This window comes from Pan paniscus, chromosome 2 (genome assembly GCF_029289425.2).
Source record: "Pan paniscus chromosome 2, NHGRI_mPanPan1-v2.0_pri, whole genome shotgun sequence".
Classification (NCBI taxonomy): Eukaryota; Metazoa; Chordata; class Mammalia; order Primates; family Hominidae; genus Pan; species Pan paniscus.
In genome coordinates this window covers 126,856,209-126,872,279 of record NC_085926.1, presented here as the reverse complement: position 1 = coordinate 126,872,279, position 16,071 = coordinate 126,856,209, and the positions used below count along the sequence as shown (strand labels likewise).

At 45.3% G+C, this 16,071-nt stretch overlaps 1 protein-coding gene across 22 annotated transcripts in view; it reads left to right on the top strand.

The window, feature by feature from the left end:
- CFAP92 (cilia and flagella associated protein 92 (putative)) overlaps window positions 1–16,071 on the top strand; it is a 121,005-nt gene that overhangs the window by 92,697 nt on the left and 12,237 nt on the right. For all 22 annotated transcript variants that reach the window (XM_055110414.1, XM_055110406.1, XM_055110405.1 and 19 more), the window contains 2 exons: window positions 2,368–2,562; window positions 4,692–4,989. In XM_055110414.1, the coding sequence (XP_054966389.1) occupies window positions 2,368–2,562; window positions 4,692–4,989 (493 nt within the window). The remainder of the gene's footprint in view (window positions 1–2,367; window positions 2,563–4,691; window positions 4,990–16,071) is intronic.

Genomic DNA, 16,071 nt, shown 5'->3' with positions numbered 1-16,071 from the left:
AACTACTGTTGATTGACACAGTACAACTAAGTAGACTACAATGATCTGATCTTACTCAGATTTCACCAGAAAAATCTTTTTTTTTTTTGGATATAGAGTCTCGCTCTGTCGCCCAAGCTGGAGTGCTGTGGTGCGATCTCAGCTCACCCACCGCAAGCTCCGCCTCCTGAGTTCACGCCATTCTCCTGCCTCAGCCTCCCGAGTAGCTGGAACTACAGGCACCCGCCACTGTGCCCAGCTAATTTTTTGTATTTTTAGTAGAGACGGGGTTTCACCTTGGTCTCGATCTCCTGACCTCGTGATCTGCCCACCTCGGCCTCCCATAGTGCTGGGATTACAGGCGTAAGCCACCACGCGTGGGTTTTCTTTTTTTTTTTTTTGAGACAGGGTCTATCTCTGTCACCCAGGCTGAGTGGTACAAAGGCTCACTGCAGCGGTACAAGGGCTCACTGCAACCTCTACCTCCAGGGGTCAAGCCATCCTCCCATCTCAGCCTCCCAGGCAGCTAGGACTACAGCTGTGCACCACCATGCCCAGATTATTTTTGTATTTTTTGTAGAGATGGGGTTTCACCAGGTTGCCAAGGCTGGTCTCCAACTCCTGGACTCAAGCAACCTGCCCACCTCGACCTCCCAAAGTGAAAAATCTGTTTTTGGAAAGCAAAATTACAAAGCTTATAGATGAAAATATAGAAGAACATATTCATGACCCCAGAATGGAGAAAGAGTTCTTGAACCAGACAAGGACAAAGAAGAAAAGAATCGTACATTTGGCAACGTTAAAAGTAACTTCTGCTCATCAAAAGACACTGTCAAAGTCAAAATACAGAGATGAATCTCTAAATTTAAAAATTTTATTTGGGAAGCAAGAATTACAATTTGAGGTACACACACAGACTGGGCAGTCTTCAGTATGTCTGAAAAACAGAGAAGGTTGGAGGTTTTATAACAAGGAGGGGCATTATAAAAATGTTAGGTATTGTTTTGAGAATTTGGGGCACTGGCAACCTCTGACTGGTGAGTGCCAGTGAGTAAAAGTAGTCTTGGAGTCGCAGCAGGTGGTGTCAGTAGCTATAAGATAAGACTGGCTTCAGGTTGGAGCAGGCAGCCTCAGCAGCCAGGCTGCAGAGAATGACATTCCTGGAGCAGTGCTACGTGCCCTGGGTGCTTTCTCCCCGCCTGTCGACTCTGTTTTAGTTGGGTGTGATGAGAATGACCCAATGCATGTGCTCAACTTTCACAACACCATAAAAGTCATGAAAAGACAAGCTACAAACAAAATTATTTGCAGTGTCTGGAACTGACCAATAATTAGTATCCTAAATATATTTTTTAAAGTCCTGTGAATCAATAAGAAAACCTCCCAGTGGAAAGAAAGTATGGGCAAAATACCCAAACCAATACTTCACAAAAGAGGACCTACCCCTGACCAAGCACACAGATTCCTGAAGGGGAGATGAAGGCATTGTAGACTTCACCAGGTTCAAAAAGGCAGAGGAATGGCATAGGCCAGTGCAGGGCAATGACAGCAGGCTGTGCATAGAAACCCTGCCAGGCTGGTATTGCCATAGTGCAGACCACGAGTGCCAGGGCAGGGCTTGGAGGGGTGGTGAGGGGCTGAGTGGGGGTAGGAAGGGGGTGAGACAGGCACAGGCCATGAGCCAGATCAGGTCAGTTTCAGCCTTTCACTGCCAGCTCTCTGTCAAGGTCCCAGGTGTTGAAAGATGTTGTGTCTACCAGGAGGCATTCATCATCATCATATTCCTTTTGTTTTTTTTCTATCCTTTTAGTTAATTTTTTATACTTCTAAATTGCTATTATTTTTATCTTAGTATAGTCTTCATTACCAACCTTGTCTTTTGTTGTTTTGAGACAGGGTCTCACTCTGTTGTCCGGGCTAGAGTACAGTGGTGCCATCAGGGCTCACTGCAGCCTCCACCTGCCTGGGCTTGTTTTTTTGTTTTGTTTTTGTTTTGAGACGGGGTTTCGCTCTTGTTACCCAGGCTGGAGTGCAATGTCGCGATCTTGGTTCACCACAACCTCCGCCTCCTAGGTTCAAGCGATTCTACTGCCTCAGCCTCCCCAGTAGCTGGGATTACAGACATGTGCCACCACGCCCGGCTAATTTTGTATTTTTTACTAGAGATGGGGTTTCTCCATGTTCGTCAGGCTGGTCTCGAACTCCCGACCTCATGTGATCTGCCCACCTCAGCCTCCCAAAGTGCTGGGATTATAGGCGTGAGTCACCATACCCGGCCCCTGGGTTTGTTTTTAAATAATATAAAAGCTGTACCTGACAGCGCACCCTCACCACGGTGTCCCAGGAAGCTGCCATGCAAGTTAGCTCTTGGCCTTCTGTCTCTTGCAGGATTCCCAGGTCAGAACACAGGAAATACAAGGTGCTGTACAACTCACAGCTGCTGTTCCGCAGCCGGCTCTATGGGGACCTGGAGGCCATCCTGTACCACGTGCACCTCTTCCAGCCCACGGAGCTGCTGCTGCAGCAGGCGGTGTTCTTCCTGCGAGACACTGAGCGGAGGCGGGTCTTCCAGGCTCTAGCCAGGTGGGCAGTGGCAGCCCGCATGTGGTCCTGCACCCCAGCGGGAGGGGCACTTCTTAACACTCTGCACCCAAACAGGCAAGCTGGGGCATCCAACAACTAGATAGTGGCCCCAACAGATGGTGGGGGGAGGAGGACCATCCGCCCAGATGCTGTGACTCTGTGGCGTCTACTGTTCTTGGGTCATGTCCTAGAATTGCCTGAGGAGGGAGTGGCTGGTTAAAACCCATTTTCTAACCTGGGTTAGACAGAGCGAGACCTCATCTCCACAAAAATTTGTTAAAAATTAGCCAGGTGTGGGCTGGGCACAGTGGCTCACACCTGTAATCCCAGCACTTTGGGAGGCTGAGGTGGGAGGATGGCTTGAGCCCCGGAGTTTGAGACCAGCCTAGGCAACATAGTGAGACCCCATCTCTACTAAAAATACAAAAATTAGCCAGGTGTAGTGGTGCACGCCTGTAATCCCATCTACTTGGGAGACTGAGGCAGGAGAATCTCTTGAACCTGGAAGGCAGAGATTGCAGTGAGCTGAGACCGAGCCACTGTACTCCAGCCTGGGCGACAGTGAGACTTCCATCTCAGAAACAAACAAACAAACAAAAACAAAAACAGGCCGGATGCGGTGGCTCATGCCTGTAATCCCAACACTTTGAGAGGCCAAGGCGGGTGGATCACCTGAGGTCGGCAGTTCGAGACCAGCCTGACCAACATGGAGAAACACCATCTCTACTAAAAATACAAAATTAGCCAGGCATGGTGGCGCATGCCTGTAATCCCAGCTACTCGGGAGGCTGAGGCAGGAGAATCACTTGAACCTGGGAGGTGGAGGTTGCAGTGAGCCGAGATTGCGTCATTGCACTCCAGCCTGGGCAACCAGGGTCTCACCATTCCCTCATTGAGCAGCTGCTGGCTCACACTGGCTCTAGGGGGCCTGTGGGCACACCAGTCCCCACTCTCAGGAGGCTACAGTTCAGAAGCAGAGATGACATAAAGAACACAGGCAGTGGGATACCCTGGGACCCAGCAGGGGCACGGAGGAGGGGGCTGCTTCTTTCCCCAGGGCAGGAGAGGCTGCTGTTGAGGAAGGGCCAGAGATGTTCAGCAGGCAGACAGTTCACTTGCTGCTGGGTGTGGGGCAGGAGGTACAAACCCTGTCTTTATATTTTTAGAGCCAGCAACAGGTCTGGCCCTAGCTAGTGCTTGCTGGATGTATTAATGAAGGAGGAGGAGGAGGCTGGAGAGATAGGAAGGAGAAAGAACTTGGTCGGGGCTAAGAGGCTTTTCTTTGATTCTGTGGCCCTCACCTTTGGCATGTGGGGTGGTGCCACAGCATTTGGAAGGAGGCCAGACCCGGTCCTGCCTGGTAGGTGACAGGAGGTAGCTGAGGGTTCTATGAAGGAAACAGAAGAACACTTTTTAGGAAGTGCTTACTGCATCCAAGGTAGCTGCATCCATATGGCTTTATTTCTATCTGAGGGTGAGGAAACCAGATTCAGAAAGGCTAAGGCTGGGCCAGGGTCACTGGGACAGTGAGTGCAAAGGCAGGCACCTACTGCACAGTGGACTTCGGAGGCAGCTGAGACAGTGAGCAGCCAACAGCCATGACTGAGCATGGTTTCTGGACCCAATGCCCACTGCACACCAGGCCATGGCAGAGGGCACCCAGGAGGAGGCTTCGGGGCTGGGGAGGTCCTTGAGCTTTGCTGAGGACTCTCTCTCCAGGCTCCTCCTTCTCCTCTATTAACAGCCAGCCCCCTGAGGCTCGGTGTATGATGTCCTCCTGGTGCGGAAGGCTCTGTGCTCTACATCCCTGATGGGCAGCTGGTGGGGCTGTGTCCCGATGGGGTATGGGAGGAGGGGAAGCATGGCTAAGGACACAGGAACAGAGCAGCACTCAGAGCAAACCGTGGGCAGCCTTTGGCTTCTGGGGGCTGGGGAGAAGATGGAGAAGGAGGCTTTTGCCAGGAGCCCAGGCTCAGCAGACTGGAATCGGAGCTCTTTAGTCACAAGCTCCAGGACTTGGGACCAGCTAAGCAGCCTCTGAGTGTTCATTTCCTGCTGTAGGATGGGAGTGATTACACCTGTCTTGCAAGGTAGGAGAGGTTCAGTGGGGCAGTGGTTCTTTGTTCCAGGATCCACGACATCTGCTATAACAGCACCACCCTCTGGGACGTGACGGTGAGGGACCTGCTGCCCTCCTCTGCTATGATAAAAGACTTGAGCCAAGAGTTTGGGATGCCCCTTTCGCAAGAAGAACTCACAGATGAGAAACTGTTTGCCCTACCACCTCAGCCTGCCCCCAATCTTGAGGACTACCACAGTCGGAACTCCACCCTCACCTTAGAGATCCACGCCCACCAGGAGAAGTACCTGCAGTGGCGGAGTGCCATGCTGCTGAAGAACAAAGACAAAAAGCACAGTTTCATCCAGGTGGGCCGCCTTCCTCTCCAACTTGGGGTTCCCAGGCCTCACCTGGGCGGTCCAGGTGCCTGCTGAGAGGCATAGGGCATATTCCTGAGTGGGACATTTGCCTCTGGTCGTGCCTGCGCTCCTGGCCTGGGCTACTCTGCTGGATGGGCAAGAAATGCAGGATGTGGGGCTGAGCCATGTCAGAAACCTTCACTCCCAGTCCTAGATAACCTTGTCCTTCCTGAAAGGTGAGAAGGAATGCTATTAGCTGTATTACCTTTACCATGGCTCCCAGAGTTCATTGTAGAGAAAGAACTGTGGCGTGTGTGTGTGTGTGTGTGTAACATGTTGCTTACGCTGCTCAGGGCATAAGTGTCATAAGATGTCCAAGCAACATGGGACATAAACTAATCTGCATGACAGAGGGAGAGAATGGGAGACTGAGAAGCTGGTGAGGGGGTAGAAGGCTGGTGCTGTGTGGCCTGAATGGGCAAGGAGAACCTCGCTTACCCCATGCCAACCAAAAAGACATGAAAACACAGACATCTGTGGTATGACTTGGAGTTGTGTGCCTGTGGTCTGTGTGAAGGCCCTACCATCCCTGCAATTCTCCAGTTTAAAACAAAGACTCCTAGAAGCTTGTAAGCTTTGTATGTGTGCAGTCTTTATGAAAACCAAAGAACAGACTTCTTTTATGTTTTTTGAATCGGGGTCTCACTCTGTTGCCCAGGCTAGAGTACTATGACTTGATCATGGGTCACTGCAGCCTCCAACTCCTGGGCTCAAGCAGTCCTCCCACCTCGGCCTCCTGAGTAGGCAGGCATGCGCCACCACACCTGCTTAATTTTTTTTACTTTTTTTTTTAGAGATTGGGTCTTGCTGTGTTGCCTAGGCTGGTCTCCAGCTCCTAGGCTCAAGGGATTCTCCTGCCTCGGCCTCCCAAAGTGTTGGGATTACAGGTGTGAGTCACTGTGCCTGGCTGTTTTTTCCATTAGTGGAAAAAACTTTTTAGCTTTTTCAAAAGAATCAGTTCTTGGATTTATCAATTCTGCTTTTTCTGTTTTTCTAATTCATTAACTTCAGCTTTTATTTTTATGATACTTTAAAACTTACACCTTTCTCCTTTTTTCTATCTTCTCTAGTTGGCTATTTCATTCATTTTTATTTCTCTTGTGTAATATATATATATACACACACATACATACATATATATACATATATACATACATATGTATGTGTGTATATATATATATACACATCTATATATATATCTCATAGCACTTTGGGAGGCCGAGGTGGGCAGGTTGCTTAAGCTCAGGAGTTCGAGACCAGCCTGGGCAACACGGCGAAACCGTCTCTACAAAAAATTAGCTGGGCATGGTGGCATGTACCTGTAGTCCCAGCTACTCAGGAGACTGAAGCTTGAGCCTGGGAAGCACAGGTTGCAGTGAGCTGAGATCACGCCATTACATTCCAGCCTGGATGGCAGAGTGAGACCCTGTCTCAATGCGGCACAGTGCCTAATGCCTGTAATCCCAGCATTTTGGGAGGTTGAGGCGGTCAGATCCCTTGAGGCCAGGAGTTCGAAACCAGCCTGGCCAACATGGCAAAACCCGTCTCTACTAAAAATACTAAAATTAGCTGGGTGTCGTGGTGCACACTTGTAATCTCATCTACTTGGGAGGCTGAAGCAGGAGAATCACTTGAATCTGGGAGGTAAGGTTGCAGTGAGCCAAGATCGCGCCACTGCATTCCAGCACTCAGAGCAACAGAATGAGACCCTGTCTCAAAAAAACAAACAAACAAAAAAAGTCAAACAATATTGAGAGTATTTGCAGTCTTCCTTATCCTACCTCTTAATGCACTTAGATATGTACAAGAATATATATTCATTTCATGGGTTAATATAATTTTGTTAATGCCACATAACAAGGAAGTGTTTTAAATTTATTTTTATTTTTGAGACAGTCTTGCTCTGATGCCCAGGCTCGAGTGTAGTGGCGTGATCTCGGCTCACTGCGGTATCTGCCTCCCAGGCTCAAGTGATTCTCCTGCCTCAGCCTCCTGAGTAGCTGGGATTACAGGCACACGCCACCATGCCTGCCTAATTTTTGTATTTTTAGTAGAGATGGGGTTTCGCCATGTTGCCCAGGCTGGTCTCGAACTCCTGGCCTCAAGTGATCCACCCACCTCAGCCTCCCAAAGAGCTAGGATTACAGGTGACCACGCCTGGCCACGAGGAAGGGTTTTTAAAGATTTTGCAGGGCCAGGAACAGTACTCACACCTGTAATCCCAGCACTTTGGGAGGCTGAGGCAGGCGGATCATGAAATCAGGAGATCGAGACCATCCTGGCTAACACAATGAAACCCCATCTCTACTAAAAATACAAAAAAATTAGCCGGGTGTGGTGGCGGGCACCTGTAGTCTCAGCTACTTGGGAGGCTGAGACAGGAGAATGGCGTGAACCCAGGAGGCAGAGGTTGCAGTGAGCCAAGATCACGCCACTGCACTCCAGCCTGGGCGACAGAGCGAGACTCCATCTCAAAAAAAATGCAATAATATGGAGAATTTTATAATATAGTAGTATACAATTTATTTACTAGCCCCCTATCTCTTACAAATTTGCTAAAATCGCTTGTAAATATTGTTCCAGCTTTTTAAAAAATCATGTTCCTATTATCTTAGATATGGCTACTCTAAAATGGCTTTAAATTTCCTATTCATACTATAATAATTGAAACCCAACCATAATTTAATTTTTTCACATTTTTACACCCTGAGATATAATTTACATACCATAAAATTCACCTATTGTAAGTATATATAAATCAGTAGTTTTTAGTAAATTTATAGTTATAACACCATCATCACAATCCAGTTTTAGAACATTTCCATCACCACAAAAAAGTATTCTCATGCTAGTTTACAGTCAATCTCTGCTCCATTCTTAGTCCCACATAACCACTGATCTACTTTCTGTCTTGATAGATTTGACTTGTCTGAATATTTCAGGTAATTGGAACCATATAATTATGTAAACTTTTGTGTCTGGCTTCTTTCACTGAGCATAAAGTTCCTGTGGTTCATCCACGTACCTGAATATATCAGCGGTGTGTTCTTTTTTTATTGCTGAATATTATTCCATTGAATTGATGTACCACATTTATCCATTCACCACTTTTTGGAATTACTATTATTTCTTGCTTGGAGCTATTATAAATATTGCTCCTATGAACATTTGCATACAAATCATTACGTGAAAATATGTTTTCATTTCTCTTGGGTAGAACCTAGGAGTGGAATTGCTGGGTCATATAGGTAGGTTTATATTTATGATTTTAAGAAATTACATTGTAAGAAAAGCAGTTTTTACAGTGTAGTTGCACAATCTTAACATCCCTACCAGCAATGCATGAGGGTTCTAGTTTCTCCGCATTCATACAAACACTTATCAGTCCTTTTGATTATAGCCATTCTAGTGTGTATCTCATGATTTTAATTTGCATTTTATAATGACTGACGATGCTAGATATCTTTTAATGTGCTTATTAGGAATTTATAACACTTCTTTGATGTAATATATATTTGTATCTTTTTGAATTAATCTCTTTTTTCAAATTGAGACAGGGTCTCACTGTGTTACCCAGGCTGGTCTTGAACCCCTTGGGCTCAGGCAGTCCTCCCACGTTGGCTTCCCGAAGTGCTGGGATTACAGTTATGAGTCACTGTGCCTGGCCATCTGTATCATTTATCCATTTTAAAATCAAGTTGTCTTTTTATTGTTGAGTTGTTATATATTCTGGATACAAGTACTTAATGAGAAATATGATTTGCAAATATTTTCTCCATATTTGTGGCTTTTCTTTTTTTTCTTAATGGTATAAGAAAATTTTGAAGTATAAAAGTTCTTAATTTTAATAAATTCCAATTTATGTTTTTTCTGTTAGCAATCATGCTTTTGGTGTTATAGTTAAGGACTCTGCTTAAAGTTAGGAAGATCATTTCATATCCTTTCTCTTACACTTACTCTTAGCTCTCACATTTAGATCTGTGAACCATTTTTTTTGAGGTCCAATGTAAGGGTCTAAATTAATCTTTTTGCATATGGATATCCAGGTGTCCTCACATCATTTCTTGCAAAGACTAGCTATTCCCCCATTGAATTGACTTAGCATCTTTTTGTCAAGAATTGACCATAAATGTAAGGGTGTATATCTGATTTCTAAACTATGTTCCATTAACTTATATGCCTCTCCATATACCAGCAACACATTGTCTTGATGACTTTAATTATAGTTAGTTAGTTGGATTGTGTAAGTCCTTTAACTTTGTTCTTTTTCAAAATTGCTTTGACTACTTTGGGTCCTTTGCATTTCCACATATATTTTAAGATCAGCTTGCCAATTTCTGCAACAAATTCTATAGGAATTTCATGGGGATTTTGTTTATTTATTTTTTTTGGGACGGAGTCTTGCTCTGTCACCCAGGCTGGAGTGCAGTGGCATGATCTCGGCTCACTGCAAGCTTGGCCTCCCAGGTTCACGCCATTCTCCTGCCTCAGCCTCCCAAGTAGCTGGGACTACACATACCCGCCACCACTCCTGGCTAATTTTTTGTATTTTTTAGTAGAGACGGGGTTTCACCATGTTAGCCAGGATGGGGTCAATCTCTTGACCTTGTGATCCGCCTGCCTTGGCCTCCCAAAGTGCTGGGATTACAGGCTTGAGCCACCGCACCTGGCGGGGATTTTATTGAATCTATAGATTGATTTGGGAAAAACTGCCAAACTTAACAATTTTGGGGTTGCCAATTTATGAACATGGAATGTCTCTGCTGTTATTTAGGTCTTCAGTTTTCCTCAGCAATTTCTGTAGTTCTTAGTGTGCAAGTCTTGCACTTCTTTTGTGAAATTAATGGTGTTATGAATTGAATTACTTTTTGTATTGTTTCCATAATATAGAAATAGAATTAATTTTTTTTTTTTTTTTTGAGACAGTCTTGCTCAGTCGCCCAGGCTGGAGTGCAGTGGCACAATCTCCGCTCACTGCAAGCTCCGCCTCCTGGGTTCACGCCATTCTCCTGCCTCAGCTTCCTGAGTAGCTGGGACTACAGGCGCCCGCCACCACGCCCAGCTAATTTTATTTTGTATTTTTAGTAGAGACAGGGTTTCACCATGTTAGCCAGGATGGTCTCGATCTCCTGACCTCGTTGATCCACCCGCCTCGGCCTCCCAAAGTGCTGGGATTACAGGTGTGAGCCACCGTCCCCGGCCCTAGAATTAATTTTTTGTCCATTGATCTTGTATCTTACAACCTTTTGAACTGGATCACGTCATCTGTGAAGAAAGGTCATTTTCTTTTCCAATCTGGATACTCTTCCTTCCTTCTTTCCTTTCCTTCTGCTTGGGGTGCCACAAGCTCAGAGGCTCAAACAACAGAAAATTATTTCCTCACTATTCTGGAGGCTGGAACGTCCAAAATTAAGAGTCTGACAAGTTCGGTTTAATTCTGAGGCCTTTTCTCTTGGCTTGTAGGTGGCCACCATCTTGCTGTGTACTCATATGATCTCTTTGTTGTGTGTGAATGGAGAGAGTCTCTAATATCTCTCTTTTTTTTTTCTTTTGAGTCAGAGTCTTGCTCTGTCACCAAGCTGGAGTGCAGTGGTGCAATCTCGGCTCACTGCAACCTCCACCTCCCGGATTCAAACCATTCTCCTGCCTCAGCCTCTCAAGTAGCTGGGACTACAAGCATGCGCCACCACACCCAGCTAATTTTTGTATTTTTAGTAGAGACAGGGTTTCACCATGTTGGCCACACTGGTCTCAATCTCCTGACCTTGTGATCTGCCCGCCTCGGCCTACCAAAGTGCTGGGATTACAGGTGTGAGCAACCTCGCCCAGCCTCTGATGTCTCTTCTTGCAAAGACACTAATCCTATCAGATCTGGGCCCCAACCTTATGACCTCATTTAACCTTAATTACTTCCCTACTCCAAATAGAGCCAGGCTGGGGTTTAGAGCTTCAGTAGAGGAATTTGAGGGTGAAGACATTCAGTCCATAACACTTCCTTTCCTTGCTCTTTTCTTCCTTCTCTGTCCTTCCCTTTCTCCCTTTGCATTGTCTAGAATGTCTGGTATAAAGAAGTGCAGTGTTGAAGAGGAGTGGTGAGAGCAGACATGCTTGCCTTGCTTGTGATCTTGGGGAGAAAGTATTCAGGCTTTTACCATTAAGTTGGACATTAACTGCAGATTTTTGAGAGATGCCCTTTATCAGGTCAAGGAAGTTCCCTTCTTAGTTTGTTGAGTTCAGTATGAATAGGTGTTGGATATTTGTTAAATGCTTTTTCCACATTATATATGCATATATTTTCACAATATATGCATTTTTTTGTTAAATTATGAAAATTTCATTGTGAAAATACATGCATTTAACGAAAAATGCATATATTGTGAAATATATGCTTTTGTTGAATGCAAATATTGTGATCATGTGGTTTTTGTCCATCATTAATATGCTATACTACATTATTTCATGTTTGCATGTTAAACCAGCCTTGGATTCCTGGGATAAATCTCACTTCTTCATGTATAATCATCATGTATATGTGGCTAGATTTGGTTTTATGTTTGCTGCTCAGGTGAGGTGTACTGGTATTACCTTCAGGTTTCTTGTTGTTTTTGAGATGGCGTCTTGCCCTGTCACCCAGGCTGGAGTGCAGTGGTGTGATCTCAGCTCACTGCAACTTCTGCCTCCTGGGTTCAAGCAGTTCTCCCTACTTCAGCCTCCTGAGTGGCTGGAACTACAGGTGTGTGCCACCATGCCTGGCTAATTTTTGTATTTTTAGAGACAGGGTTTCACCATATTGGCCAGGCTGGTCTTGAACTCCTAACCTCAGGTGATTCACCTGTCTCAGCCTTCCAAAAGTGCTGGGATTACAGGCGTGAGCCACCATGCCCAGCCACATTCAGGCTTTAATGTCTGTCTCTCTCTGAATAATGTTGAGCATTTTCACGATTGGCTATTTGGATATCTCCTTTTATAAAGTGCTTGTTCAAATTTATTTATTTTCTCCATTTAAAATAAATCTAGTTGTATTTTTCTAATTGACAGTGTTTTACTTTTATTCAAATGAGTTGTTAGATGTGTATCTTTTCCCAGTCTGTGACTCGTCTTTTCATTGTTTCAGTGTTGAGAAGTGTTTTTGAGTATCAATTAATTTTTCTGTGATTCGATTTTTTGGGTATTTTTCCTGGGTTTAGAATTCTAGCTTGGCAGTTATTAACACTTTAAAGACATCATTCCGTTGTCCTCTGACTTCCATTGTTTCTGTTGGTCAGCTGCCAGTCTTGTTCTTTTGAAGATAATTTGGTTGTCTCTGGCTGCTTAAATTTTTTGTTTTTCTTTTCTTTGGTTTTCGGCAGTTTTATGATGATGTTTGTAGGTGTGTTTTTCTTTGTATTTAACTTGCCATGGGTTTCTAGAACTTGTTAAATCTGTAGCTTGATTTTTTTTTAAGTTTTAAAAGTTCTAGGACAGTATTTCTCTTCAGATATTACTTATATTCATCTTCTCTTCCTCTCCTCCTGGGACTCCAATGTTAGATATTTTCACCATGATCTGCATCTGATATTACTTATACATCTCATACTTTTTATTTTACAGTATTTTTTTCTCCTTTTCATCCTTCAACCTGATTATTTTCAACCAATATATCTTCTGATGCAGGAGTCCCCAACCCCCAGGCTATGGACCAGTAGCAGTTCGAGGCCTGTTAGAAACTGGGTGGCACAACAGGAGGTGAGAGTGGGCAAGTGAGCATTACCACCTGAGCTCCACCTCCTGTCAGATCAGTGGTGGCATTAGATTCTCATAAGAGCGTGAATACTATTGTGAACTGAACATGCAAGGGTTCTAGGTTGCATGTTCCTTATGAGACTCTAACCAATGCCTGATGAGCTGAGGTGGAACAGTTTCATCCCCAAACCATGCCCATACAACCCTCTCCCACTGGCCGTGGAAAAACTGTCTTCCATGAAACCAGTCCCTGGTGCCAAAAAGGTTGGAAACTGCTATTTTGCTAAATCACTAATCTTATCCCCTGCTGTATGTTGGGGTGATCAGACCCAACACCAGGCTGTGGGGGCCACAAAGTCCAGCGGAGTCAAAGGAATGAGACAAAACAAGTTAAGAGTGCATAAAGTGGGACTAGGGGGCCAACGCTAGTATGGAGGCTGTGAAGGTCCCAAGTTCTGGAAGCCTGCACTATTTATTGGTGATCAAACAAAGCAGCAGGTGGTGAGGATGTGGGGGTTGAAAGAAAGCAGTGTATCAGCGCATGATCTATAGCTGTGACAGTTTAGCATTTTCTTTGAAGCATGTGGAACATGTTCTGCTACTTGAGATAATGGGAAACATGTTCTTCTAGTTTAAGATACAATTGGTCTGGCGTGGTGGCTCACGCCTGTAATCCCAGCACTTTGGGGGGCTGAGGCAGGCAGATCACCTGAGGTTGGGAGTTCGGGACTAGCCTGACCAACATGGAGAAACCCCATCTGTGCTAAAAAAATACAAAATGAGCTGGACGTGGTGGTACATGACTGTAATCCCAGCTACTTGGGAGGCTGAGGCAGGAGAATCACATGAACCCAGGGGGCGGAGGTTGCAGTGAGCCAAGATCGCGCCATTGCACTCCAGCCTGCGCAACAAGAGCGAAACTCCGTCTCAAAAAAAAAAAAAAAAAAAAAAAAAAAAAGATACAATCGTTCTATGAGCCTGGGAGTGCTAGAAGGAAGGAGCCAGCAAGTCTAGACACATTCCAGAGGCCGCAAGGGGTTTTATGCCCTGAGCCCTGGATTCCATCCAAGCCATGAGGGGTTTTGTGCCCTGGGCTTAGATTGTGGTGCAGCAGGGCAGCCTTCCACCCTTTGGCACAGAGCTTGGTGTTCCAAAGGCCACCAGGGGTTTTGGACCCTGGACCCCAGACATGTTCCAAGACTCTTTTACATTATATCAGACATGCAAGTCCTGCCTCAGCTTTTTTCCTAACACTCAGCTTTTCCCCAACATGCCCCCTTTTCTTTTTTGTAAAACCGCCACAGCTATCATTGCTTGTTCTCGACGGCAGCTGTCTCTCCCGAGGTGGCTTCCGCATCTGCAGACTAAAAGGAGACTGCACAAACACATAATTATTAGAACAAAATCTGCCAAGTATAGAGCTTCCAATGGCCTTAATCCATTTAAGAGGATTGATTGTGGACAACCCATTGGCTGTCTTGTTCAAAATATCAGTTCCAGGGAGCAGGGCTAAGTGAGCCTGAGAGGCTTCAAAAACCTTCTCTTTTAGTTTTACAATATCGAGGGTGAGATTTTCATCTTTGCCCTCCAGATGGCATTTAAGAGTAACATTTCCTATTGCTAGCATAAAAGGTGGCCGAACACAACTTTGAATCCAAAAGGTCTGTTTTTAAATTAATTGAGCAAGGCAATTGCAGGCTGTGCAGCCCTTAATTGCCAGTTGGTGATCCAGCTTCATTTGTCTTAGCCCTTATTCAAAATGTAGTCGCTCTGGTTTGAATGCTTCTTACATATTTCCCCCTTCCCTTTTACAAAAGGACCTTTAATCCTAAGGGCTGCAGAAGGATGAAGGTCCATCTTCTGCAACTTCTTCATGCTGAACAGGGGCGATGATATTCCTGCCTATTAGGGTCTCTTGTATTCAGGGTAGAGAGGAGCTCAGTCAGAAAGCATTGGTCCATTAAGCATCTGTTGTGCCCCTGAGTTCCAGCAAAAGGTAAAACCCTGGCACTGCAGCAGTTTCTCAGCTTCCTGTGTGGTTTTCTTGATCTGCCCCCATGTTATGGGGGTTGATGTCAGCGTGACTCCAGTCGGTCCTCATTCCATCTTCACATTCAGATTCAACTGGCCCATGGCTCGTACTGGGGGAACCCGCTCCATGGTTGGGTCCCTCCAGTCTCCCGTTCCATGGTCGTACACATCTTGAGGGCACCCACACGGCTTGTTCATCTCCTGCAAAAACACAAGCATACCCTCAACCCCACGTTAGTAAATCTAGCGAAACAGAAGCAAAAACTTTTGTGGCTGTAGCTGGGAGGCATACCATTGCTGAAGCATTTGTTCTACAAGCTGTAACTCAGCTTCTGCCTCTTTGGTTAATTACCATGGGGTAAAACTTTCCACTGATAATGAGAAGCAGGACCCTTCTAACAGAAGGCACAGAGAGAGCAAATCGAAGCTTATCCTTCTTGTGCAACAGTATAGCAAAAAAGCAATCCTTAAACCTTAAATTTGCACCATACAGGTGGGTCCACTAGATGCTGTGGCTCATGATAGATCTTCAGATGTTTGGTGGGCACTCCATTGTTGCAGTAAGTCTCTACCTCATAAATTGATAGGAATAGGTGTAATAATAGGTTGAATTGTTCCTTCCTGGCCATCTGGCCCGTGACATGGTAAAATCAAGGAACTTTGAAAAACTTCTGAAGCAGGCCCTATGCCAATGATACCCATGGAAGTCTTTTGTTTGGGCCAGTGTTGGAGCCATTGATTTAAAGCAATAATAGAGACATCAGCTTCAGTATTTACTAGTCCTTCAAAATCCTTTCCCTGAATAGTTACTGTACAAATAGGTCTTCTGTCAGACACTAGATTAACCCAATATATAGCCTTTCCTGCTGGATTACTACCAAAGCCTCCTGTTCTTTTCACTGTGCTGCTTCCTAGTTTTGTGTAAGGTAACAGCAATAACTAAGCAATTCTTTCTCCTGGGGAGGAAGACCACTGAGTCGAGGAACTAATAACTAATTGAATTTTTTTTTTTTTTTTTTGAGATGGAGCCTTGCTCTATTGCCCAGGCTGGAGTGCAGTGGCATGATCTTGACTCACTGCAAGCTCCACCTCCTGGGTTCACGCCATTCTCCTGCCTCAGCCTCCCTGAGAGCTGGGACTACAGGTGCCCGGCTAATTTTTTTTTTTGTATTTTTAGTAGAGACGGGGTTTCACCGTGTTAGCCAGGATGGTCTCGATCTCCTGACCTCGTGATCTGCCCACCTCAGCCTCCCAAAGTGCTAGGATTACAGGCATGAG